The 25,312-nt window shown below is 43.8% G+C and overlaps 1 protein-coding gene across 4 annotated transcripts in view; it reads left to right on the top strand.

Moving 5' to 3' along the window:
- The window catches only part of LOC144111369 (uncharacterized), a 66,187-nt gene extending 41,282 nt beyond the window's left edge, over nt 1-24,905 (top strand). Inside the window, exons 1-7 of one of the 4 annotated variants that reach the window (XR_013310033.1) lie at nt 10,174-10,508; nt 15,359-15,433; nt 16,098-16,172; nt 16,704-16,812; nt 16,888-17,157; nt 17,787-17,948; nt 24,484-24,905. Coding sequence is in view for 1 of the 4 variants with exons in the window: in XM_077644649.1 (XP_077500775.1) it covers nt 15,359-15,433; nt 16,098-16,172; nt 16,704-16,812; nt 16,888-16,985 (357 nt within the window). In the remaining 3 variants the exon portion in view is untranslated. The other 3 variants (XR_013310031.1, XR_013310032.1, XM_077644649.1) reach the window with 3 other exon arrangements.
- Nucleotides 24,906-25,312: the final 407 nt, after the last annotated feature.

The raw sequence follows: 25,312 nt of genomic DNA, 5'->3' as shown, positions 1-25,312 counted from the left end.
GCATAAAAAAAATAAAACACGAGAAGCAACTGCCCCCGATATACCATGTGCTGCACAGAACCAAGCGCAGTTGCAGCGCCTCTCAGGAACTGTGCCGGACTCTTGATTTTCATGCGCATAGCAAGAGCAAAGTTAGCTTTACCACGAAGCAAGCGCGCCGCGCTTAAGCAGACGACGCAGCGGAGGCCCCACCTACAGCTGTCACTGCGCTTGTGCGCTAGTTGTCCAGGCGCCCGCGAGAGGCGCTCCGCGGAGCGCTGGCCACGCAGAGCGGTGTTCAAGGTAGAAGTGGATGACCGTGTACATCAGTCCCGACCATTCTAACTGGGACCTTGTCCTTCCATTCGTTACCTACGCATATAATACTGCCCTCCAGTCCACCACTGGATATTCTCCGCTGTTTTGTTCTTTACGGACGCAAACCTACAAGTATACTTGACACAATTGTTCCCTACCAACCTGACGCATCCGACTGCACGACTGCTTCTGAAATTGCCAAGTATGATGAGGGATGCCGCCAGCTCACCCGTTCCCTCACGTCCGATGATCAGAATCGACAAATAGAGTGCCGAGATTCTGGTGGCCAAACGCACGTACCCCTCTCCACCGGCTAACTTGTTTGGCTCTGGATCCCTGCTAGCTCTCCTGGCCTGTCGCCCAAATTCCTCGCCAAATATCACGGACCTTACCGTGTTCTGTCTGAGCCTTCCCCTGTGAACTATGGCGTTGAACCCTTGACACCCTTCTCTGACCTTCGCCGTCCTGGCCGTGAAACGGTGCATATCAGTCGTCTGAAGCCTTATCATGACCTCATGATGTGCACTACGCCTTGAGTCGCCATGATGGCTCCTTTAATCCCCGGGGGCCAATGTAACGACGAAGATGTGTCAAAACGTGGTAGCAGCAGTGCTATCGCTGAGCTCGCGCTGCTGGCTGGCTCTAGAACAACTGCCGACGGCCAGAAGAACACCGTTCGGTGCCTGGTTCTTTCAGGGCCATTAAACCCCTTTTCAACTGCATCATGTTGCTAGCCCTTGACCATTTGCATATGGCGTGAACATTGTTCAAAGGTGCACCCTCCTTCGTTAGGTGCATTCACTGTTTGTACTTTTCATAACTTGTTATAGCAGCAAACCAAAATGAATGCACGTGATGCCACTTGGGAACTGGACAAATAATCAGATGTCAGCCTCCTTTCTTCTGATGAGATTCAAAAGCAGTCCTACCTTTCAGTGCTCATTGCCTTAATATGAGTGCAATCACCTGCACTGATGCAGTAGCACCATTACAGGGAGAGAGTTCTTTCTAGTGGATTTCACCGGATGCATCAGTAAGACTGAATTCTTTGTTATTAATCTTCCAAGTGCAGTAACTTTGGAGTAATGTGACTCCCAGAAGCTGAAGTTCATTCCATACATCGACAAACTTCACTGCGGGTCAGCTGATATGAAAGCCAGAAATGAAGAGTTGGCAAACATAATTGAGAATTACAGTGATGTACTTGGTGAAGGGACAGGTCTTGTGCATGGAGAGTTTACAGCTGCACTGGACAAAAATTCGGAATATTAATTTTGGCACCATATGAATTCTCATTAGACATGAAGTTGCTGGACCAGCCTACTGCAAATTCTGAATAAAAAAAAGATGGTTGTGTTCAGATCTATCTTGACCCATGAAAGCTGAATGAGGAAAGCAAACATCCATAAACATCCATACATCAAATTTAAATTTGCATCAGCATTGATTCAGATAAGCTGACGCTAGCAGTGACCAGCTACACTGGCTCAGAGGCTTCGGCATTTGGATGCCGGCTTCAATGGCTGTATTTCAATGAAGGCAAAATACAAAAACACCTGTGTACTGTGCGAGAACAAAAGAACCCTAGTTGCTCCAAATTAATCCGGAGCTCTCCACTATGGCTTCCTTTATCGCCCGTGTGACACTTTGGGACATTAAACCCCACAATCTGTGATTTAAAGCCAGCTGTGGTGAAGATTGGTTACCTTGGCCATGTGGTGTCTGCTGATGGAGTCAAAGCAGATACAACAAAGGTCAAACCTTTCATGCAAAACATTCAGCAAACTGGCCAACAAGACCTACTGTGCTTTCTGGGTATGGCTAACTTCTTGGCAATGTTTACACCACAAGGAAAACTATAGTTTGGGCTAGTTGGTTCATGATTCACAAAGAAATTGGCAAAAAATACGGGGTCAAAAGAGAAACAAATACGACAGGACCAGCGCCAACTTACAACTGAATTTTATTTCGCGTAAAACCTGCCTTTTTATAAGCCAACATGCCGTAACAACCGTGCAATCACGCATTCGCAAAGTCACGAAGTCAACACACGCCGTACAACAGATCACTGAAAGGGATCTAATACATGAAGCATGATAAGTAACCACGTCACATATATTATCATGGCCATCCGGAAGAAAAACCCAAATGACGTGAAGAAAAATATAACAAACAGCTCTACACAAGTATGACAATCAAACGATTATGACCACGCAAACCCTTAACAACCGAAAACAGTACAACCGCATGAGGAGCGATACCAGATGACCAACAAGAAATGTGGAAAAAAGTGCAGAATGAAGATTTAAGACCAAAGCCGCGTCAAAGGTAAGAAAGACGGTGAAAGGCGTGATGAGTGCAAAAACCTTTAGCAACCAGAACCGGTCAACCAGCAACCATATTAGTGATATTTGATGACTAACAAGAACATGGAAAAAAAGTGAAAAAGAGGCTCGGACCAGTCTGCGTCAAAGGCATAAAATGTGAACAGCAATCCGTGCAAACAACGGCACTTTGTCAGAAAGAATAGCACCAAATGCCGAAGGGAGTGCATGACAAAACGATAAACCTACAAAAATCCTTCTAGCAAAGTGAACTCCTCATTGCTAAGCGTATTGGATGGCATGCTGACGCATCTGCTCCCTTCTTTCCTGATATAATAGGCTTCTACCACCTCTCTTTCTAATCTGTCCTTTCCACTCCTCAAGAAGATGTTTTCTCTAACTCAGGATGGCAATTCCTGCAAGCTTTGCAGTGATCCACTGGGAAGCTTCCTTCATTATTTCGCAGATTTCGGCAGTGCTCACTGGCACGCTCATTGAAACATCGACCTGTTTGGCCAATGTAGATGAGCCCTCAGCTTAAGGGAATCTGATAAACAACCCGAGTTCTGCACTGTGTGAACTTATTTGGATGTTTCACAGTACAAGCTGGTTGTTTTTCTCGGTTATTCATGGCGCAAAGCCTAGAAAGTGTGCATAGGGTTGAGAATACGACCTGAACATTGTGTCTGCCTGCTACTTTATTAAGTTTGTGCAAAACCTTGTGGATGTACGGTATTACAGCCACGTGGCTGCACGAAACCAGATTTCTGCTTTGAGGACCTTGCTTCAACTTCTGCAGAATGGCTTCACACACGGAAGAAATGACACAAGAAGGGTATCCTGCTTCTTTTAACCACTGAACTTGAGCGCTGAAACTTGACGAGGCCATATGGGGGCATGATTTGGTCAAAGCCGCTTGTAAGGAGTTTGAAACAATCGCTCTCTTCACGAGCTTCGAATGAGCACTGTCAAAAGGGAGCAAACGTTTCGTTGAACGCGGACAATACATCCAACACAAGTCATCTCTAAGAAACCGTATCCTAAGATCCAAGAACTAGAGTTCACCATTTGTCGGGACCTCTTTTGTCACGGTTGTTACGGCGTGTTGGCTTACAAAAAGGCACGTTTTATGCGAAACAAAATTCAGTTGTAAGTTGTCGCTTGTCCTGTTGTGTTTGTTTCTCTTTTGTCTCCGTATTTTGCACTGTTTTTTTTGTGATTTACACCACAATTAGCCCAACAAACCCAATTCAAGTGGCTGTTGCACAAAGCACCGTTTTGTTCAGTGTTCAGCTCCATGCAGTTTTGCATGGGGAACTGCATCCTTGACACTCAGATGCAAGCTGTGAAGGCGTTTCGTTTTCCTGCTGCCAGCTGCTTTCAAAGGCCGACTGGCATGAACAACTCTGGCTGTGCCTCGTGTGACACCTGGACGGCGCCTTGCTAGTCCGATAGGTTGCACCTTGATGATGCGACCGCGCCTCAGTGAACTTGCTTTTGCTGCTGTTGAACAAGATATATCGCAACTACTTGAGGCTCCGTGCGCACTCTCTTCAACAGTGCCAGGCCTCTTTGGAGCAGGGTGAGATAAAATGGGTTATCTGCGGCCAAATTGTATTGCCGCCACCACTACTCTGTGATGCTTTTGAGTACCTCAGCAACATCCTGTGAAAAATCCAAAATTACTCAGAGATCTGTGAAGTGAGGCACTAAAGTACCAACTGTAATGACTTTTGCAATGTACCTCTAGCACCCCACTCACTTTTCTGTACTTTTTGTCCTTTCATCTTATTGTTTACAGCTGCCCTTGGTTATAAAGGCCATGTGTTTAGGTTATTTCGATATGGGCACTCTAATTTACGAAGCAAATTGCACTGTGGAAGTTCGCAAGGGGCCAACATGATGGATTGTGAAAAAGAACATCACTGCACTGCATCAAGTGAGAGCGTGGAAGGGTTATGATAAGCTGGAGTATACCTTGCAATAAACCTGCATCCTCATATACTTGGCACTACTAATGATGCTCATGTCATGAAAGTTATATTACATACATCAAGTACATAAATGTTCAATGCTCAGACACAGAGATGTGAGCTGTTTATCGATCATTTTTGCAAATAAAGCTGTTTTTTGGACTTGCTGAATTATTCAACATGCCTTTGAGACGTGGTACCACAAAAAATTTCCAATAAGAAGCAAGAAATACTGAAATAGCTGTGCACTCTGGTTGTGAGGAAAGTTTCACAATACACTTCTACTCTGTGACTAATGCTGCATTTGAAAGCTCTGTTAATTGCTGAAATCAGTGTAGTAGCATAGTGAGAGGGTTGGTTACTGTGAGTCCAGTTAAGGATAGAAAAAGGTTTCAGCTCCTCTTAAATCAGAACCCTGCATACTGCTTTAAGTACCTGCCATGCAGCCAGAGTTGAAAGTAATATATTGTAATGCACAAAAAAAATGTGCCCGAGACCTCACAGCATTCATAATTGGAACTTGGCCCTGCAACAGCAAGGTGCTCCTCAATTTACATTGTGTCTTGGGGCAAGCTTGTAGCATCTTGCACCAAGGTTTGTGACTGTGGCTGGACAGGTTCACTGCCTGGCTCGTCTGAGCTGCTCCCTGGCTGGTCCCATGCAGACTCACGGAAGTCACGGAAAATGGCAGGATTTTGACGCTTGCCACCTAGGGTGAGCCATGCGAGCTGGTGGCGGTCTTGAGTGCTAAGTGTAGGGGCATTGGGAAATCCTCCCCTATAGGTGCTGTGAACGAGTGCCTGGTGCTTGCAGAACGCCCCCTGCTGGCCAGCTCAGCAGGTGCGAGTGCCAACATCCTGCCACACTTCATAGATTTTGCCATCTTCTTTACAGCTGGGAACTTCAGATTGCTGCCAAGGGTACGGATGCTTGCAGCAGCATTTTCAGGCATCCTTTCGAGGATGTTGTCATAGAGGAGCTTGTGGCTTGGTGCACGGCTGTAAGCGTGCTTCAGCAGCCTCTTTTGAAGGTGACCTTCCCATAAGCTCGTGATAAGGTCAACAAGGGCGACAACATTAAATGCTTTATGCCTGCTCAGAACCACATCCTTAAGGACCCGTATGTATGCTTCAGTAAAATTATTGATGTTGTGGCCCCTTGTGAGCATACCAGAGCGATACAGAAGTACCCATTCTGCCTTCCGCTCCAGGAAGCCAAGAACATGCCCTACGTACCCCTTATGGGACTTGCCCTCCATTTCCACTGTGGCAGCATTCAGGTCATTAACAGTTGATGCACACGTAATCTGCAAAGGAGATTATAAAACACATGTTGCATGCACACCAATATTTCCCTCCTGTAATGGCACTATTTGTGCATAAAGATTTATATTGAGTGATCCGTCTCTCTGTCATCAGTGACTTATGCTTCTGATATTGCAAGGTCACTAACATTTCTGACGCTACTCAATATCAGGGCGCTAAACATGTAGCAATGACAATTTTCCACGGACTATCACCTTGTCCCAAATATTTCACCAAAGTGGTGTTTCCATTCTCATATTCTGTGTTTGTTTGCCCCCTTTTATGCTAAAGGAGATGTGACTTAACTGTCTGATATGTGAATGATCGTACGTTGCATTTTTTGCATCGTCTAAGATTGTGTGAGTGTTTTGGGCGCTTTACATCCAAAGCTCACTGTTACCTTCAAACGGCACAAGACTGAAAACAGCAGGCATTTTCAATCTATGTTGTGCACACTTGTTGCCATTACAGCTATTGATTCATTATCTATTTGTGGGCACAAGTTTGCCTAATCAGCAGTTTTCCGCCAAAGCTTTCTTTCACCTCTCTCCTTCTTGCCACCACCGCATGACAATTTTGTATTAACAATAGCCAGCATGGCCCCATTCTAGAATGTAAATACTTTAATACCTATGCTACTAATAACCTTTGTTGGAAAACTCATGTTAACTACATAACATAGCACCACATGCTTGCTATTAAAAACATGATTGTTCACATCAACGTTGCTCAAAACAAAGACAGCTATATATACTGCGTCCAACCCTGTTTAGAATCCTCTTTCTAAAAGCTTTGCAAGCAGATTTTCACTAACTAAAGCTGGAGTGAACACATAGAGTCAATTACTTTAATGTGTGTAATTAGCAACATAGCAGAAACATTACAAATATGCAACTCTAAACATGGTTTGTCACTATGCGCATTTTTCTCAGGTTTTTCGTAATATCGATCTTTTCAAAGGATTTCACTCTATTAAAACCACCTAAGGGTACCTCTGATCACTCATGGCACTTGCATTTATATAATGTTCATCATCCTCAGAAAGTTGATGTACCTATGACGCATATACAGTTATTTCTGTCAGAGACATTCCGTACTTGAAACTGCTTGCCAGACACATTAGCCACTATCTCTGGACACACTACCTATTATTCAGTTCAGTATGCATTGAATTTTATTGCTCTGGTGGTTTCTGTGAGCATGTAGTTATTGTTTTCTTTGAATTTTACTTGCAGCATGCCTTGTATTATACTTGGCGTTTTTGACTTGCCTCTTCGCTCGCCAACCCAGTGGCTTTGGCTGTCAAACCCAAGCTCGCAGACTTGATCTTAGCCGCAGTGACTGTTTTTCGATGGAGGTGAAATACAAAAACATCCATGTGTATATATATGATGTCAGTGCACATCAAAGAACTCCCAGGCGATGTGAAATAATGTGGAGGCCTCCACTGCAGCGCCCCTTGTAGCCCATGTGTCACTTCAGCACATCCAGTCCCACGATATACATTTTTCTTCTCATCTATGCATCTTCGTGACTTTTGACCAATTTTGTGCATTGTTGCCCCTCCTCTCCACAATGCTTCTTGTAAGCTGTGAGGGTAAACTAAATAGGCATGAAGTTTGCATTTGTAATGAATGCAGATAATCATTATTTTATGACTACATAACAGAACACAATGCTTGACAAGTCAACCTTGATTATAGGCCAGACCTCCCAGCCCAAACTTTTGGCAGAACGATGAAAAAGTTGCAGAATGTTTGCTACCTTCTTGTTACATATTTCAGTTTATGTGGTACTGTGCTCAAATAATCCATTCATTACCGCACTTCCATTGTTTACGAGCTCTGCCTATCCCAAATGTAGTAGGGATTTGATGGATTACCCTTGTAAGGTAGAAATTTAAAACTTGTTGTTTATACAACTATCACATGCTAGCCATCATATCTTCAGTGCAACTGTTTCATTACTTGGATGTAGTATGCCAATTTCCTCTCTTTTAAAATTGCATTGGGGCAGCTAGGCTTGTTTGTTGGTACGGTAGCTGCTGATAGTTGTAACCCTCCTCAGTGAAGTATGAACAGAGGGCGGTGGTAACAACTGAGCATACTTTACAATAATTTCACATCATAGTGACATGTGCAAGAAGGGCACGTGACTGAGAAAATGGTGTTCTTTGGTACTGCTCCTTTGGTGCATGAAAAAAGCCAAAATATTCCCAACATTTGCAGCATGTTTTGCTGGCATTCACAATCATTAAGGTGCACATGATTGTGAAAGCATGCTCATTTAATTTAATGAAATCATGATTTGCCTCTAGTGGCACAAAGAAATGAGACACTGGCCCAGTGCCCTAGAATACCTGCTTCATTCTTATGCTTTTAAACCCCGCGCCCATGCCAAGAACTGATACTATACTACTTCTGTTGCAGATCTGTCATTGATTTGAGCACATATAGCATACTTAACTTCATCTTTGATATCATGAACCACAATGCCACTGCCAGAAATTTAAGAATTTGCCTTGCCTTCAGTGTTGATAGCCATTAATTCTACAATACCACCATCTCTCTATGCCTTAGCAAACCAAAAAGTATGACCCGAATTCTTATTTCTTTTAACTGCACTCTGTGATTGACATCATGTTTATATTGCATTGCAATCCACTTGCACAGACCATAGAAATGTTTCTTTTCTGGGTATTGAAAAAAAAAAAGTCTGTGTTGAAGGGAAAGAAAAACTCGCCATGTGTAGTGTTCCAGAAGCCTAAAATGCTACAGTGTTGCAGATAAAATGTGCAGCTATTTCATGCTATTTCAGAGGGATCATTGGCACGAACTTGTGCTCTTTGAAGCTCCCATGATGCAGTCATGTGTTACTTTGACAGCACCCACCGAAGTACCCTCACTGGGCCCTCTGAGCCATTCATGCACATTCCTTTGATATTTGTTACTTAACATTACAAGTCCGACATTTGATGTTATTTTATTGTAAGAATTCAAACAGCTTGTCTCGTCGCATTACCAGCATTTTGCATCACTCATGCGGTGTTAAATCACTGACCAATTATTTTTTGCTGTCTTAGCAGATGTAATGCAATATCCGACAGCCACATTTTCTAGGAGAAATTGACAGAACTAAAAGTAATGCATTCTTCATTTGCATTAATCTTATGAAATGTAGTCATCAAATCTCGCTTGTCATCCCTGCTGGTGTCGTGTGATGCATGTAGCCAGTGCCACTCGGCTTGCAAGTGGCAAAGGAGCTACTTGCCTTCGGGCCATGTTGCTTGCAAAGCAGCTTTCGCAGCTGCCGAATTATCTGTCATAATTGCTTGCCGTGCCTTCAGAAAATAAGAAGCAATATTTTGCACCTTTGTTGCTGTAAGTAAGCAACTGTATTATTCATTCTAAATAGTATGAAGTCTCCACATTGCTTTTCATTTGAGGCTTTTGTGTTGCGAAGTTTGAGGTGCAAAAGACAGAGACTTTCTGTAAAAATTGAATTTGACTGCCTAGATGCCCTTCCTCATCATTTTATTAAACTATATGCCTAAAATATTGTCGCAGCGGTAAAGTGGAAAAGTAAGATATCTTATCCATTTTTGATTGGTGAAGCTTTTAAAAAGGTGGCATGAAAATGTGGTGCTAATATTTCATTATGCCAGCAGAAAGAGTATGAGGTTTAGTGGTCATAGCTCATGCTTAAGACACCATTGCTTTTGTCCTTGACTGGGAAGCAAACAGCCATTCATCTTATATGCGGCAAAAACACTGACAAGTAATTGGGCTTTGAATGGTGTAATGAATCGGCATTTTTGAAACTGAGCAACAATGACAACTAAGAGACACTAATGTTTGTATGTGCTTTTATCCTCTCCTATGAAGCCATAAATCAAGCAGCCAAATATCGCAGCAGAAATGATGATGAATAAATATCATCATTTTTATTCTTGAATATAGCGCTCTATTAGTATGGACATGACCTTGATACTCTAACTTTTGTTATGCAGTCTGAAGTAAGATTATTTTATGAAATATTCTATTAATTATGCGCATGTGAGTAAATGACAGCTTTAACATGTGACCACTAGGAACAAAAGTACTCCAAATGTCATTCCGCCCCCCCCCCTCCTTACCAAAGATGTGAATACAACAGAAGAAGGTGTGAACAAAATACTTGTGATGGGCCACTCTTGTTTATATCCACTGCAGTAATTATAATTTGATAACTTCAAATTTTATGAGTATTATTCTTTACTTACATAAGTACCGCCAAAGCAGGTTGGGTAGCTCTGCTTCAGAAGGCCAAATGCACCTTTGCAGCTCTCGCTGCTCTGAGGACTACTTAGTAGTACAGCAAGAGGCATTGCACCAACTGCAGTTGCTGTAAGCACCACCGCGAGACTGCTTTGTGACTCATCACATGAGGCTGTAGAGTCTACAAATATTATCTCCTTAGCAGCACTCAGTCCTTGCGTCCTCTACATGACCTGCATCACCACAAGAACTGCCCAGCAGGCACCATCCTCTGACCTCGTGGTTCTCACATCGGCCCCTGCAAAAGGCAATATAGGACTCCTACTTGTAGCGGCATTAAGCAGAGAAATGAAGGTAAATAACGGTCTTGTTAAGATATACATTTAAAAGTAGCCAGCAGTCAAAGCAAAATGGAAATTGCAGAAAATAAATTTCATGTTCTTAATCATCAAATTAGGAGCAGCAGAATCATTTGTTAGATGTCAGATAATTCAACACAAAGTAGGAGAAAAGGCACCTACATACCGCCAATGGAATCTGAATCCAAGACCTCCACGTGTTGCAGATGGTGCTCAACCAACCGAGCTATGGCACTACTACTATCAAGTGTACCTCTCCTAGCGTGCACTTTGCATGTTGAACCTCATTATGCCTGTTTATGGCATCAAGAGTGCCAAACCAGATATCATAAATATATACACAAGATTCAATGAAGTCCAGGAAAGCATAGGGGAATATCGTTCTATTTATTATTTTAATGTTGTCAACTGTATTGAGAAATTAGTGACAGCATAATTATCTTTTGGATGTAGCATAACTGCATAACATAACGTGACAAAACACACAAGAAAAGACAACCACATGCTGCCGATGGCATCCAAGTAGGTTGCACCCGCATGCCCATGTCTGCAATGCTATGCTTCAGGCTTAGGGTGAGGCAAATGTATCACTGGGCAGAGTAATGTTGGCATGTATGGATATTAAATCTCGATATTACAGATAATGAAAAGTAGACACTCTAGCATACTCACTGTTTCACAATGCAGGAAGTATTCACCATGGATATGATTTTTGTTGTAAACCACACAGCTTTAGCAATGCAGGCCAGAGGAGGTTGCTATAAGCTGATTTAGACATGCGTATGGCTTTTCATCCTGCTCTATTTTCACCGAAAAGGCGGCCACTGTGGCTTGAATGAATATACTCTAAAGCATCAGGTGGTCCCTCTAAGGGAAAGAAAAACTACGGCACGGCTAGCCGAGAGGTTACCCCCGCTGACAGCGTGACGGGCTACAACATTTTTTTCTTGTTGGTAATTCTGGCATTTATGAAATGCCTAGACCACAAAAATAAAAGTAATTACACACACAAATAAGTGCAAATGCAAACAGTGAAACACCCAAAACCTTTTGCAGTTAAGCCCTTTCAAAAAGTCACAGAAATTTCAAAGAAAAGAAACTACACTGCTCAGATATAATGTGGCTTACCCTTGTCAAGATGGCATGACGCTTTCTCTGAAAGTTTGCTGACAGGGTCCACTGCGCGCGCGTAATGATGATCCTGCCACAGCCGGAACCAGTAATAAACAGTGCCTGCACTTGGGTTCACGACACCACTGGCAAGCTTTTCGGCTGCGTCAGCTTCTAGCTCCTGCTGGTGCATAGCTATGGCCAGTGTTGGTGTGAGGCCATCATGAAAATAGCTATGGAACACAGCTCAAGCGTCGGCTGTGGTGCGCAGGAGACGTAATGCATCAGCACAGTCTAGCGCATGATTGTGTTCATCCCTGACCTTTACAATGGCATGCAACGGCGTAGCCCTCTTCAGGAATGTATCCTGCTTCTTAGTGTCCCTAGTAATATTTTTTATTTTGATGTCCACAAAGGCTGGACAGTTGGTGGCTGTTTGGCCAGTAATTTTATTCCTGTTTGAGTTCTAGCATTTCCACTTGTTGTGGAATGCGATCCTAGTAAAAAACAAATGCAAATTATTTTTCTTAGAATGGCACTCATATTTTTGCGTAAGCTTATTTCATATTAGAGAGCCACTAGTAACAATAGTGCAAATATTGCGTAATTCTCTGTACGACATTGCTGCCCTGCGGTGAAGCCAGCCTTGCGAAACTGAAAATTGGAATCTATCACAGTCCACAATTACGCAGTTCTAAAAGAAATGCAAGCGATTTTCCATCTCAGAATAACACTCATCTTTTTGCTTTAGTCTATTTTACATTAGAAAGACACTAGTAGCAATTATGTAATTATTGCGTAATTCTCTGCACTATACTACTGCCATGCGGTGAAGCCAGCCTAGCAAAAAGCTGACAATTGGAATCTGTCACAGTCCACAATTATGTAATTATTCCATGGCAGGCTTCAGATATTGCACACAGCACCTTGAAGCGCGTGAATAACTTTGATACGTCAGGCAAACTACGTTCGGCCTCAGCGCCGCGCGGCTATGCACTTGCACAGGTGGCCTCGGATGTAATTAATGCGTAATTATCTGCATCACACTACTGCCATGCGGTGAAGCCAGCCTAGCAAAAAGCTGAAAATTGCAATTTGTCACAGTCCACAATTACGTAATTCTTCCATGGCAGGCTTCGGAACTTTCACACAGCACCCTGAATCGCGTGAATAACTGATACGTCAAGCAAAATACGTTTGGCTTCAGCGCCGCGTGGCTATGAACTTCTTCCACGGGCGGCCTCTGAACCCGCACAGAGGACATACAATTATGCCTAGAGTACCGCTGTTTCGAATAATACATCGTGCATGGGTGAATAAAGGTGAATAAAATGCAAAATTTCACATACCTTTTAGGCTTTGCAACTTCTCAGTCAACGATCTACGAGGTTCTTGTCGCTACACCGTAGCTGGGGAGCCACTCGTACGTGTCTCCATTGGTGTTCAGAGCCGCACGGAAACAACTCACGTTCTCGACGCATTTCTCACTGTCCAACTCGCATTCGAATGGCAGCGATGATGCCGCCATAATTCACGGAGAGAAACAAGCTACTCGCATAAAAAAGTCCAAAGCAGCCGCGGGCTACTCAAACTTCTTTACGCGGGAGTGTGGGGAAAAGGAAAGGCGGGAGTTGGGAAAGGGGATGCTGCCCGCTGCATGTAACAGCTGACCGTGAGAATCGTGCAGCCAACCAGGCAGCGTCCTCTCCTCCTCGTTTCAGTGCTTTCTCTCTCACGACACATTCATGTCCAGGCGCGAAAAATACGCCGCTGGGGAAGCACTGGCATGCAAACAAATTCTGCATCGTTTTAGTGCAAAAGCACTAGTTCATGAGGTAAAACTGGCTCACTGGCTTTGTGTGAAGCTTGACCTTGAGGGTGACCTTGGCCAGACCATAAATAAGGGAAGTAAATATTGCCGTGACTTGGATCTGAACGTAGGGTGGCGTGAACAGATCAGCTTCGCCAGCCACTGCATGAGAGCACTATGCTATCGCCACAGCTGACCATGTCTCATATTACACTGCAACACGCTCTCGCGTCGTACATTGCACATCGTTGTCCTCATGAACTAATACTTCTTTCAAACTAATATTGTCGCTAAATGTGCTGATGACCCAGCAAAGCAAAACCGTGAGCCAATCAATCTAAACACATGCTTTGCACGTCTACTTGTTTGAACTAGGCGAAATTTCTGGAGCCTTTCACTACGGCATCCCTCATAGCCAGAGTTGCTTTTGGACGTTAAACCCCCATAAACCAAACCAAAACCCTACCTCTTGATTTTTTTTTATTATAAGACTTGCCGTGTGGCATAAAAAGAGGTTGATGATAAGCTAAAGTAGGTCATGGAGCTTCGTCCCAAGAAATCTCAGGCTCTGGCTCTTTGCATTGTCCATTAGCCGCAAGGACAGATGTTGCTTCCTTGCAGCTTTAAGTCGAACTTGCAGTAATCGTCTTCTTCATGAGTCCTGCATTCCTGGGGAAGTCCACAAAAGGGTTAGTTTGGCAGCGTGTGCGATATTTGAGTGGTCCATGCACAGTGGTAGCCACGGTAGGAAGCACCTGACGAATACAAACTTTTTCCTAATATGTGCAAGCTAAGGCACGCTGAACACAGTGATAGAGCTTGCGTGTGGCGTGCATTAAACATGGTAACTTTGACTGTGAGAACCGCTACCATCGAGTATGTGGTGTGCATCATAACAAGTAAATTCCCAATTTCGACTGTCGAGTATGGGATAATGGTGAAACAAGGCAAGTGTCACTGATAACCTGATTGTTTGCATTGAAATGGTGACCACATGTGTAGCTCGAGGAGACAAATCCCAGCTGGGCTCCCATCAGTTTTCTTTGGGTACAGTGCCAAGCATGAAGCTTTCACACGACGCCAACGCAGAGTGTGACACTATGCAGCGAAAAGTGGTGAGCTGAGGCCCAGGAACAGCATCCTGAGGCCAATGTGGTGGAGTCACCAATTGAGCCATGCATAGTGTGCTTTGTTGCATGATTCCGTATCCAGGTGCCGATTGACGGAAGAAATCAATGTTTCTGCAACCTGTATTTAAGCAGTGAAAAAGTAACATATAGAGGCGATGCAACATTAACACCTCAAGATAAGTTGACCCAACGCAAAAAATTTAAAAGTAAAGAAAAAATTTTGTGCTCACCTCTAGCTAAAGAACCATGTCTTCCTCGAGCTACGTGACTGACAAGCTGTGAGCATAAAAACTGCGCAAAAGACAGAACACGGAAAAGAAGCTTGCTCATACGATGGGCTTCTTTTCTGTGTTTACAGAATGTTGTACCAACTAGCCTACCACTGCACTCTTATGGATTGCTAAAAAGCTCTCACCTATGCACTAACGAATGAAATGGGTGAATATAGTGATTTGTGCACATTTGTCAAGGGTTGCAGAGTAGCTGATAATGTAATCATGTAACGTCTGGAAACAGGCTAACGCTCGCGCTCTTCTCTGCTTTTAATTTTAAGGGGCCGACGTTCTCGCACCCCAGAACTTTTTTCTCACACCGAACACACACTGATACAATCAGTAGCAATTTGTGATCCTTGCCTCGTGAAAGGACTGCAGATTTGGAGATGTCATGTTCATGCAGAAAGCATGAAGGAGCCAGTTGCAGCACAAAACACCTTGTGCTTATTTGCGTCTCAAAGCCTGTGCAGCAGCCAGGCTTTTAAGGTGCTGCAAGTAAGAGTTCATGACTTCCTTACAGAGTCAAGCCCAGCCACAGACTTTTCCAGAAAACAGTGCAGCTACCGGGGCATCAATCAGCCAGACAGGAACTCCAGTAAGTTGCTGCATATGTTGTGAGTTGTATATTAGCCTTTTAATACAAAACTGTTTTCATCTATTGCTTGATAAGTCCTGGCTCCACTCATTACCATTATTACCACCGCCACATACCTGAAAGTGCGATTGAGGCTTCCACTGACCCAGGGGGCCAGTTATGTGCATCTTGAACTTTTTCGTTGTCAATGCCAATTTACCCAATGTTCGCCGGTGGCCTATGCTGTAGTGCCATGTTTCTGCCACAGTGCTGTCCATGCCAACGCATGCAGTGCACATTTCTCTGCCACTACCGACCCATAGCTCAAAGTGCGAATATTTGTTTGATAGTCGTATTAGTGGATGAAGAAAATGTGCAGTGCAGAGTGTGAGAGCGTGTTGAGTTTAACACAAAGCATGTTCAGGTGCGGCGGTAACCTAGTGCATTCGCGCAGTGGCCTGCTAAACTGATGTGTTTGCGCCGCCGCGGGTTCGAATCCTATTCGCGGATATTTATTTGATTTATTTTTATTTATTACTCCCACTTGCCAGATAGCCACAAACACCACAAGCATACAGATATCCCAAGATCTTGCTCGGGGTTGACCTATCGGAATAGTGCTTGCTCACTAGAATGAACTATTTTTGTAAGCTGCTGCAGGTAAGAGTTCATGACTTCCTTACAGAGTCAAGCCCAACCACAGACTTTTCCAGAAAACAGTGCAGCTACCGAGGTATCAGTCAGCCAGATAGGAACTCCAGTAAGTTTCTGCCTATGTTGTGAGTTGTATATTAGCCTTTTATTATGAAACTATTTTCATCTGTTGCTTGATAAGTCCTGGCTCTACTCATTACCATTATTACCACGATATGCACTTAACATCCAACCAAAAAATTCTTTTTATTGTTTGTGTCACTGATAGCTGTTTCATAGCAAGAAGGAAAGCAGTGAAGTTGATGTGGTTTGGCGGCCACAAGGCGCACCATTCGAAATGTCTATGCTCGAGCTTCCTTGCTTCCATATATGGTTGACATGTGCCATACAGTGAGCAGGGCATGTTCAAAATGTTTGCTGTGGGTACTGCTTGTTTTCGGCTAGATTGTAGGCTATAAGGTCAGCTACAGGAATGTTATTGCTCTGCATGCACTGCAAGAGCATCTCGGGAGCATTTGCATGTAAGAAAGTGGCGGCAGCACTCCCACCGCAAGTGTTGTACCTCTTCGCTGATTCCAAACTATTCAATAAACCATGAACTGTCAGACTTCATGTAAATACATCTGCTTTTCTCTAGGAGCCTGTTCGGAAGTGCACGTGCTTTCCTAAAATGCGTGACGTCACAACACAGACTGCAGAACAAGAGCCTGAAACGTCTTCCTTCACAAAACAGCGTCGATGTTTTGGTAAGTAGATGACCAAGTAAATTAGGTGAGAATTGCATGTCTGAATATGGCAGTGAGTGTTGAAAATCATTGCAGCTACGCAGGTGAACTTGGATTTAAAGATTCTGGCCACGGCCAAGACCCAAACCAGGCGGCTGCCAGTGCGACGAGCTCCCAAACCACCCAAGCGTTAGGGCAGCAAGTGCCTCAGCACAGCAACCAGTAGATCATCCACTGTTTCTTACACCACAGCCGCTAGAACCATTGGGTGCGATGTTGAAGTCAGTGGAGGACAGGCTTGACAAGGGGAGCCAGCTGCGGAGAGCGACATACAAGCATGGCATTGTTTAACACCACTTTTGGCAGGTGTGTGGACTGTATCGTCATGATGCTTCATTACACTCTTCCATCTTTCCTTAAAGAAGTTCTCAGAAAGATGCAGTATTCCTCGGATGTTGAAAGACGCTGCTTCATAAATATCATCCAGCAGGAATTTCTCAAATGCATTTTGTAGAAGAAAAGTTATCTGTGGTCAAAATTTGAATTTCAGCGTCTTCGTGCTTTTTGCTCGCCTCTCGTCACTTTTTGCACACTCATAGGTCGGCTGTCCTCGTACGGGAATTCCCCAGGAGGCAGAGCTTCCTGAACTGCCAGAGCGACGCTGCTGACTGGCCACGACCATGGTAGCTGCACGATGGTTGAAAATCTAACCAGTGGCCATCTCTGAACAGAGGAGCATGCGAGCATGAAAGGACTTGCCAATTTTTGAGTGCATTTGTGGGTTCTCTGTTGCATGTAGAAGTGTGTTATTTGGCTCATGAGTTCATGATGAGAAAATGTAGTGATTGAGCGAGTTGATGTACCCTCCTCAGACAGTGTTTCAGAGCCCCTTTAATATGTATATTCTCATGAATTTTGATTTGTTTTCCTGCTTGCACCAAGAGCTCTGTACTCTGTATTTAAATAACGCGGCTTAATTTTATTTATATTGCCAGGTGGCGCTGAAGCAAAAAGACGTTGACGCTGGTGGCGCTCGGATTGAAGGACGTTAAAGTTCGCCGTCTCCCCCACCGAACGACGTACTGCCAAGCCCTCTCTTGCCGGGTCTCTCGTCTTGTCACCCACACCGTGACAATATGTAAATCTTACTGTTTCAGGTATTCTTTCCTGTTTCATTGGTGTTTTGTTTTTGGTTTTAAAATTGTATGAACCATACATGCTATAGGAGTGTAGACTTGTCAAACTTCCCAGGTGCAGTTCTTTCTACAATCCCCTCCATCTGTATCTTTGAGATGGGAAATGAATACTGTATACATGAGCATGTGCTGAAGTACCTGTCACTGTGATTTCATGGTTATGCCATCTGGCTGCTGAGTCCAAGGCTGCAGGATCAAACCCTGGCTGCAGCGGCCATGTTTCGGGAAAAACGAAACAAAAAAGATGCCTGTGATAGCTGATCTGTTATCAGTTCAAGTACATGCTATAATGACGTAGGACTGCCTTCATAGGTGCTATATACCGTATAAACTCTTGTAAGGGCTGCACCCCGTCTTCACCAAGGAATTATTACTGAAAAATAATATCCGGGTAAGGGCCGCACCCAAACTTTCCACACGACCCACGCAAGAATAGCCTTCGAAATGCACACGCTGTGGCCTCCGCGATCAGCTCTGGCTGCGAGCAACGGCGCACTCGATTGCGGAGGCAACGCATGCGCACAGGAGTTTTCAGGTGCCACCCACGGATGGCGCCCGAGGCGGCGGCTTATCATCATCAACTTTTTCCTTCGATGCCAACTCCCGCTATCCATATCAACATCAGTATCACCAGCTCCACCCTTTTGCGGCTGTCAAAGGCACGGGAGTTGTGGTAGCGTGGTAGTTCACCGTCGTTGTGGCTTTCGTGGCTGTCGCCGAGCGTTGCAGTTTTAGCACGATAAGGCAAGCACCTTAATAGCTACATGGCTGAGAGTTTGCTGTCGAACACGGCGAGCGTGCGGCGGGCAGGAAATTCGACGTGGCCGAGAAGTGTGTCCGATGATGATGCAACCAAAAGGATGCACTGAGAAACACAAGCTGTGAAAAGCCCAACATTATGTGCGACTTTTTGTAGGAGAATGGCTGTGAAGAGAGCTTATATCATGCAAATCCTTAGAAGAATTTTGATACTTTTTCAACACCTGTTGCGCCGGTTCAGTGGTAAGAGCGCTCGCCGACTTAGCCGATGACTCGGGTTCAGTACCGTGGCCGTGCGTTTCGATGAAGGCGAAGCGCGAGAGGCACGAGTGTGCTGTGAAATATGAGATTCTCTTTGGTGGCTCAAATTAATCTTGAGCCCTTCACTACAGCGTCCCTCACAGACTTGTTGCGTTGGAACGTACTGCACAATTTAAAATTTTTTGCAAATTTTCTAGTATTTGCAAAACTTTCATGTGCACAGCATCGGAGTTGCAGAGGTTTCTTGCCGTGTGGTATCACATGAGCTGCCTTTGCCTGCAAGCAAGGTACACCGCGTTTTACTTGCCGTGCTAAAATTGGCACATGTGGCACGTCGAGTTCTTCCTCTAGAAAGTTTGTGTACTTACCAGCTTCACATCCTTTCCTAGGCGCACAGCCTGCTTTTTTTGTCGGTACATGTCCCTGTCAGAACTGTTTTTGTTCAATATTTGCTGTGGCTTATGGCATAATTACTGCAGAAACTTCCATGCTAAACAACTCTCCCCTACTAAATTTCAATTCGGCTGTGACGGAAAAATGCAGCTGCATAACAAATATGTTGCATTTTCAGTGCTACTGATTTCTTTCTGCTTGCACGAATTATGCGTTAGCAAGCATGCACCGAGACTATGTGGCTGAAAATCTCTACTAATGTGTGTCCAGGGCCTCGATAGGCAAGTGACACAGCAACTTTGCCAATGTCCACTTACTGAGGCTTTCGTGCATGTGTAAGAACCTCACTCACGCACACGCACAGAATTAACCAAACATAAATATGCACTGCAATGCATTGTAGAGCCTGCATGATGGAGCGGGACATTGCATGCCATATATATCTGTTGCAGCTCTGAATGTTAAGAATTCCTGTCCTCTATTTCCTAATGCTGGTTCCTACATTGTGTAGATAAAAAAGAAAGTACTAAAATAAATGCTTTGTTTTATGGGGTCTCTTGAAATCTTCAGTAGATTCAGAATGTAATATCAATGTTGCTTCCCATCAAGGAAGAGGAGACCGTGTAGCCATTTTGCTGTCAAGTGCTTTGTGCTGGGAGCCTATTCGAAAGAGAACCACCAACCCATGTAGGGATAGGTATCCTCACTGCTCGACACCTCGGCTGTTAATGCAGATGTACAGAAATGTGTAAATGCATTGTGTGCAAAATATTCACAGTAACCTAGTTAAATAATAACACTTAACAGCTAAGCAAAAGATGAGCTTGCTTTGTGTTTTTCCTAATGAAAACCTCAAATCAAAGCATCAAAGCCTGCTGCTCAGCTTTGCTAGAGGCACCGCAACAAACACAAAGTCAGGTACAAGGACAAGACAGACTGCAGCCAAAAGCAGAACTAGCTCTTGACATTGGCAGCTTTATTGCTGAACCGCAAAAGGAGCAAGTTTTTTCAGCTGCTAATGGAAATCTTTTCTTGTTGTGTTGTTGCTGTGTTTTTCTTGCAAAAACTTTTGCAGTAAATTTTTTGTCATGTAATAAATGAGTTTAATGCAGGACGTCTAAAGAACAGTAAATTATAAATAGTATGGTAGAGCATACAAGATTTTGCATGGGCTTTTCTAGGACGCCAAGAAGCTTGATCCAAGTTGATTTCAGCATATTTTACAACTTCCTTTGACTAAGTTCAGCCAAAGGCATTCCCATCTGGGTTTAGTTTTGGAGTTGGCACTGCAGCATAATGTGTGATAAAGACATTGTTAAAGCATTCCTAAGACATTGGTGATATCAAAAAGTCCGGAATGTCTACGGACACAGTCTGTTCCTTGGCCTTTTAAAACTATCAGTTTTATAGCATAATTGTTACTGTATATCCTTATGGACCCAGTGGCCATTAGACCAGCCTTTGCATTCTTTACAGCATCTTGCACTTTTTGAAATCGCCAACTGCCCTCTCAGTAATGATTCTGAATGGTAACATGTTCTTGGAGTACGTTACCTTCATTTCTAAAAGCTGCTGCCTACATCATGAAGGAAGCCTCATTCTGCCAGCATCTGGTTTCCCTCCTGAACCAAATCCATATCTTTGAAATGACAAAAACATAGAAAATGTTCAGTGCAACATGCATGTATGCAGACGTGCAATGCATCACATGTGAGCTACAGATGTAGACATTTACTTCATATGCAATTCAGCACCTAGCAGTTTGCAAATGATGCTTTGCTGGAAAGCAAGAATTCATTTTTACATCATTTGTCTCAGATGTAAGCTCTCCTACGTGCTGTAAAATGAAAGGTGAAAAAAGCTAGACTATGTTTGCTGCTACTTGCTTTAAGTTATGTTACCCTGAGTTGAAATTTTTCATAATTGACTGCCTCAGTATGAATTGTGCTAAACAATTTTTGTCGCTTTCTAATGCGGTCACCTTGTCCATTATCCTCCCTTCCCGCACACAGGACACGAAGAAACAGAACTCCACCATGTGGGCATACATGAGCAGGGAACTATTAGCGTCGCACCTTGCTTGTAAATTCTTCATTCTTGCCTGCTCATGCCCGTTGGTCTGCTGGTTGAAATGTGTTTCAATTTGGCCATGCAGTTAGAAAAAAAGTCCTTACGTAAGAATTTATGAATCCAAGTGCACACAAACATGCATAACACTGTGACCTGCAACCTTATGTACAGTCAACGAGACCCCACTGTGACTGATGTCGCCCTTTCAGCAGCTGACGGTAGTGATCACATCCTTATGTGTTAGCTCTGATTTGATCAACTCGAGTGCAGCACAAATGCCTGAAAAAAATCGTACCGTGCATGTTTTACGGGACACAGGGAGCAATACGGTGGTTGTGCGGAGAGCCCTAGTTCCTGACTCAGCTCTCACCGGCTCGACATCTACGGTGTTCCTTGTTGGCGGCAGTAGTCTTGCAGATCGCAAGTGTCAAGCCTTGCCCACGATAGCCCGTTCGCAGGGCATCAGGGCATTAAGAAGACTACAGATCGAGTTCTGGAAGTATTATATTGGCCGGGAGTGCAAGAGGAGATTAAGAGGTATGTCAGGTCGTGCGACACCTGCCAAAAGACGTGCCCAAAAGGCAAAGTAGGAAAAGCTCCGTTGGGACGCATGCCTCTTATCGACACTCCATATGATCGGGTCGCAGTCGATATTGTCGGTCCGCTGTCGCCCACATCGGTGAAAGGGAATAGATATGTTCTCACTCTAGTCGATTTTGCCATGCGCTATCCAGATGCCATGGCTCCAATGTGCAGTGGGATGGTGGAGAAATTTAACAGCACACTCAAGCAGATGCTGCCGAAGCTCAGTCAGGAGCAGCCCAAAACATGGGATCATTACATTGCTCCGCTTTTGTTCGCATATAGAGAGGCACCGCAGGCAAGTCTGGGGTTTTCTCCATTTAAGTTGATATTTGGACGACATGAGCGAGGAGCGCTCGCAGTCCTCGGAGAGCTCTGGTCTAGGGAAGAGCTGGGAGAAGACGCGAAGACGACATATTGTTATGTTCTGAATCTAAGAGAATGTCTCGAGCAAACTGTGAGACCGGCACATTCAAAATTTGTTTTGTGCCCAACAGTCTCAGAAGAGGTGTTATGACAGGAACAGCAAGAAGCGGCATTTAAGGGTTGACAAGCCCTCATCCTTTTGCCGAGTAGCCACAATAAACTCCTGATGCAGTGGAAAGGTCTATTTGTGGTTTCTGGGAAAAATAACTACATGGTTTATTCGATTGACTTGGGCCTTCCGTAATTTTGTATTTTGTAATGTAAGCATTCCGTAACTTGACCTGTGGTTGTTTCACATATGGCACATTGTCAAAGGCAAGACACCCTGTTATTGCTGCTGGAGACCTGTGGTAGGCTTATCAAGCATGACGAGTTTCACGTTCTAGGCTTCATGAAAAAAAACTGAGATTGTATTCAAAAGTACCCCCGTCATTGAAGGGCAGATAGAAAAAATCAACCACCTGTGCTGGTATAACTGCTATGGGCCGAAGAAATGGGGACTCATTGCTCAGTATGTGAGGGACTCTGCAAAACATATCTCTTTACTCAAAGCCTGGTTGACATTAAACCCTAGGCTGTAGTAATGAAATGATCATTGGGCTTCACTCCCACACGCTATTTCTTCAAAATCCAATGGCTTTCCAGCAACCGAAGGAAACTGGGCTGTCCTTGGTCAGGTGTCTTCTGATGTCCAGACATTTTCATTGAAGTCATTCCACAGACTGCTGGTGTAGTTTGCTCCCAAGGCGAGTGCTTTCTAAGAAGAAAGGATGCAGGCAAAGTATATGCTGTGTTCATTCTGTGGTTGTCAAAATTTACAGTCCCTCACATATTAAATGCACTCCTTTCAACATGCTGTCAGCTGTTGATAGTGAATGCTAACAAACTCAGTTTTTTGAATGCCGAAAGAACCTTGTGATAATGATTTAGGTGCTAATGCTTACTTTGTAAAGGGGTGGATAACTTTTGGCGTCCCCTTTGACCTTTGGATCAAGCTGGTCGTGCATGATACCTGGCCTAGTAATTAAAGTGGCTGCTTTATCTATTTTTTACCTTGAATCCTATTCTGTTTATTTTTTATTTCTTTCATGTGATGGTTCATGCAATTTCTCCATTCTGCTTTTACACCACAAGTATTCTTGTCTTCTCTATGCTGATGTGTTAATCTTGCTTTCACTATCCCTAAAACCCAAAGCCTCTGGAAGCTCTAATTATAAAGTGCCATTTCGGATGTCAAGATAACTATACCTCACCCTACAGGACAAGCAGCCAATGAGAATGTTGTGTGAGGAATTCGAAAAACAATCAAAACTATGCCTGGTTACAAATGATATCACTGTTCAATCTGCCATATTAATGATTGTGCCTTATTAATGATTTTAGCATCTTGTTGTGGTGGGCTTTCCTGCTGCATGGTGCCAGTTGTGCTTTCTTCGGATCGAGTTACAGGCTGATGCACGTGATATGTGTGCGGGTTTAAGATGTTGAAGAGTTCGTTTTTGCTTTGTTTAGGAGGTAAGTCTTATCATGTGAAATTTTTATTCCACCAGCCTACAGTACCTACACGAATATTTCATCAGGGAGGAATTTAAAATAAAAAGTACTATGATTATAATGCGATCTCAGCCGGTTCTTTTAGTACTGTCTCATTCTCAATTGCCCAGGCCGCCTTCTTTCTGCGTTCATAGCTACTCTTTTCTTTTGCTCTTGCCCACCACGTTGCCTCAAGGGTGTCAAATTGTCAAAAAGTTGGCTTTCGTAGCAGCTCGGGTGTCAGATGGTGAACGTCGCTATAGCTATCTTGAAGAACGAGAACAACAGTTGGTATGCTACTTTTTGTACCGTTATTACTTCAGATTTTTTTCTGAGTATTTTGCCCGATGTAATGAATGCGCCCCGCCTAAGTGCGAGGCTTTTTGGGAAGGAACTTGTTTATTGTGCGAGTAATTATGATAAGCTTTGATACATGGGATGCAAGCAAATGACATCACTTCTCTTCATTCAGGATTCACTTGGCCATCATGCACTTCAAGGAAAATACCATGTGGAAGCTGTAAGAACTTCTAAAGCAAGAAGGCACCTCTCAGTTTCTGTGCTACAAAAGAAGCCTACGTACAGTAAGCAAACAATGTATAACAACGCATACACAGTAACATTGTGCTCAAAAAAGCACTTTTTATGGAATTATATTTTTGGCACTTGGGCTACTTACTAGACTTGTAGTAACACCCAAGGACTTACCTCAAGTCTGTGGTTCAATAAAAAAGCATGTTTTATTGACTTTCCTGCGATTTGGTCAGAATTATACAAACCTCTACAGATATTTGTACATTGCTTTCTTACACTTGAACAATACACAGTTTGATGCCTTTCTCTCCAGGTTATGTTGAAAAGGTATTGAAGTATGTGATAGAAAGGTGTCACAAAGAAGGTTTCATTAGAAATGTGCCACCAACTTTGCACCATATGACAAGCCACTATGACAGGCCTGCAAACAAGACCATATTTCTACATGACATTCCCGCTATTAAAAATCTCCCCACCACCATTCCCGCTGCCTTTGTGCCATCCACTTTCTCAATCCTGGCACTACAGAAACCAGTCCTGTGCCGCGAGACCCACCAAGGGAGAAGGCTGGGCTCCTGTACCTGCCACCAGCTGAACCAGTGTGTGTAGTTACTTAAGATCACTCCAGCAGCTTCAACATTGTGTACATTATGCAGTGTGATGGGTCATGCAGCACACTGCGTTGGTTCCTGCAGAGTGCAGCATATGCAGCATCATGCAGCGTCATGCAGCATCTTTCCTCTGGACCGTGCGTAAGCAGGTTGTAC

The sequence above is a fragment of the Amblyomma americanum genome, chromosome 11, assembly GCF_052857255.1.
Source record: "Amblyomma americanum isolate KBUSLIRL-KWMA chromosome 11, ASM5285725v1, whole genome shotgun sequence".
Lineage (NCBI taxonomy): Eukaryota > Metazoa > Arthropoda > Arachnida > Ixodida > Ixodidae > Amblyomma > Amblyomma americanum.
Note: the sequence above shows the minus strand (reverse complement) of the source record. Positions and strands in the feature narration are given on the sequence as shown.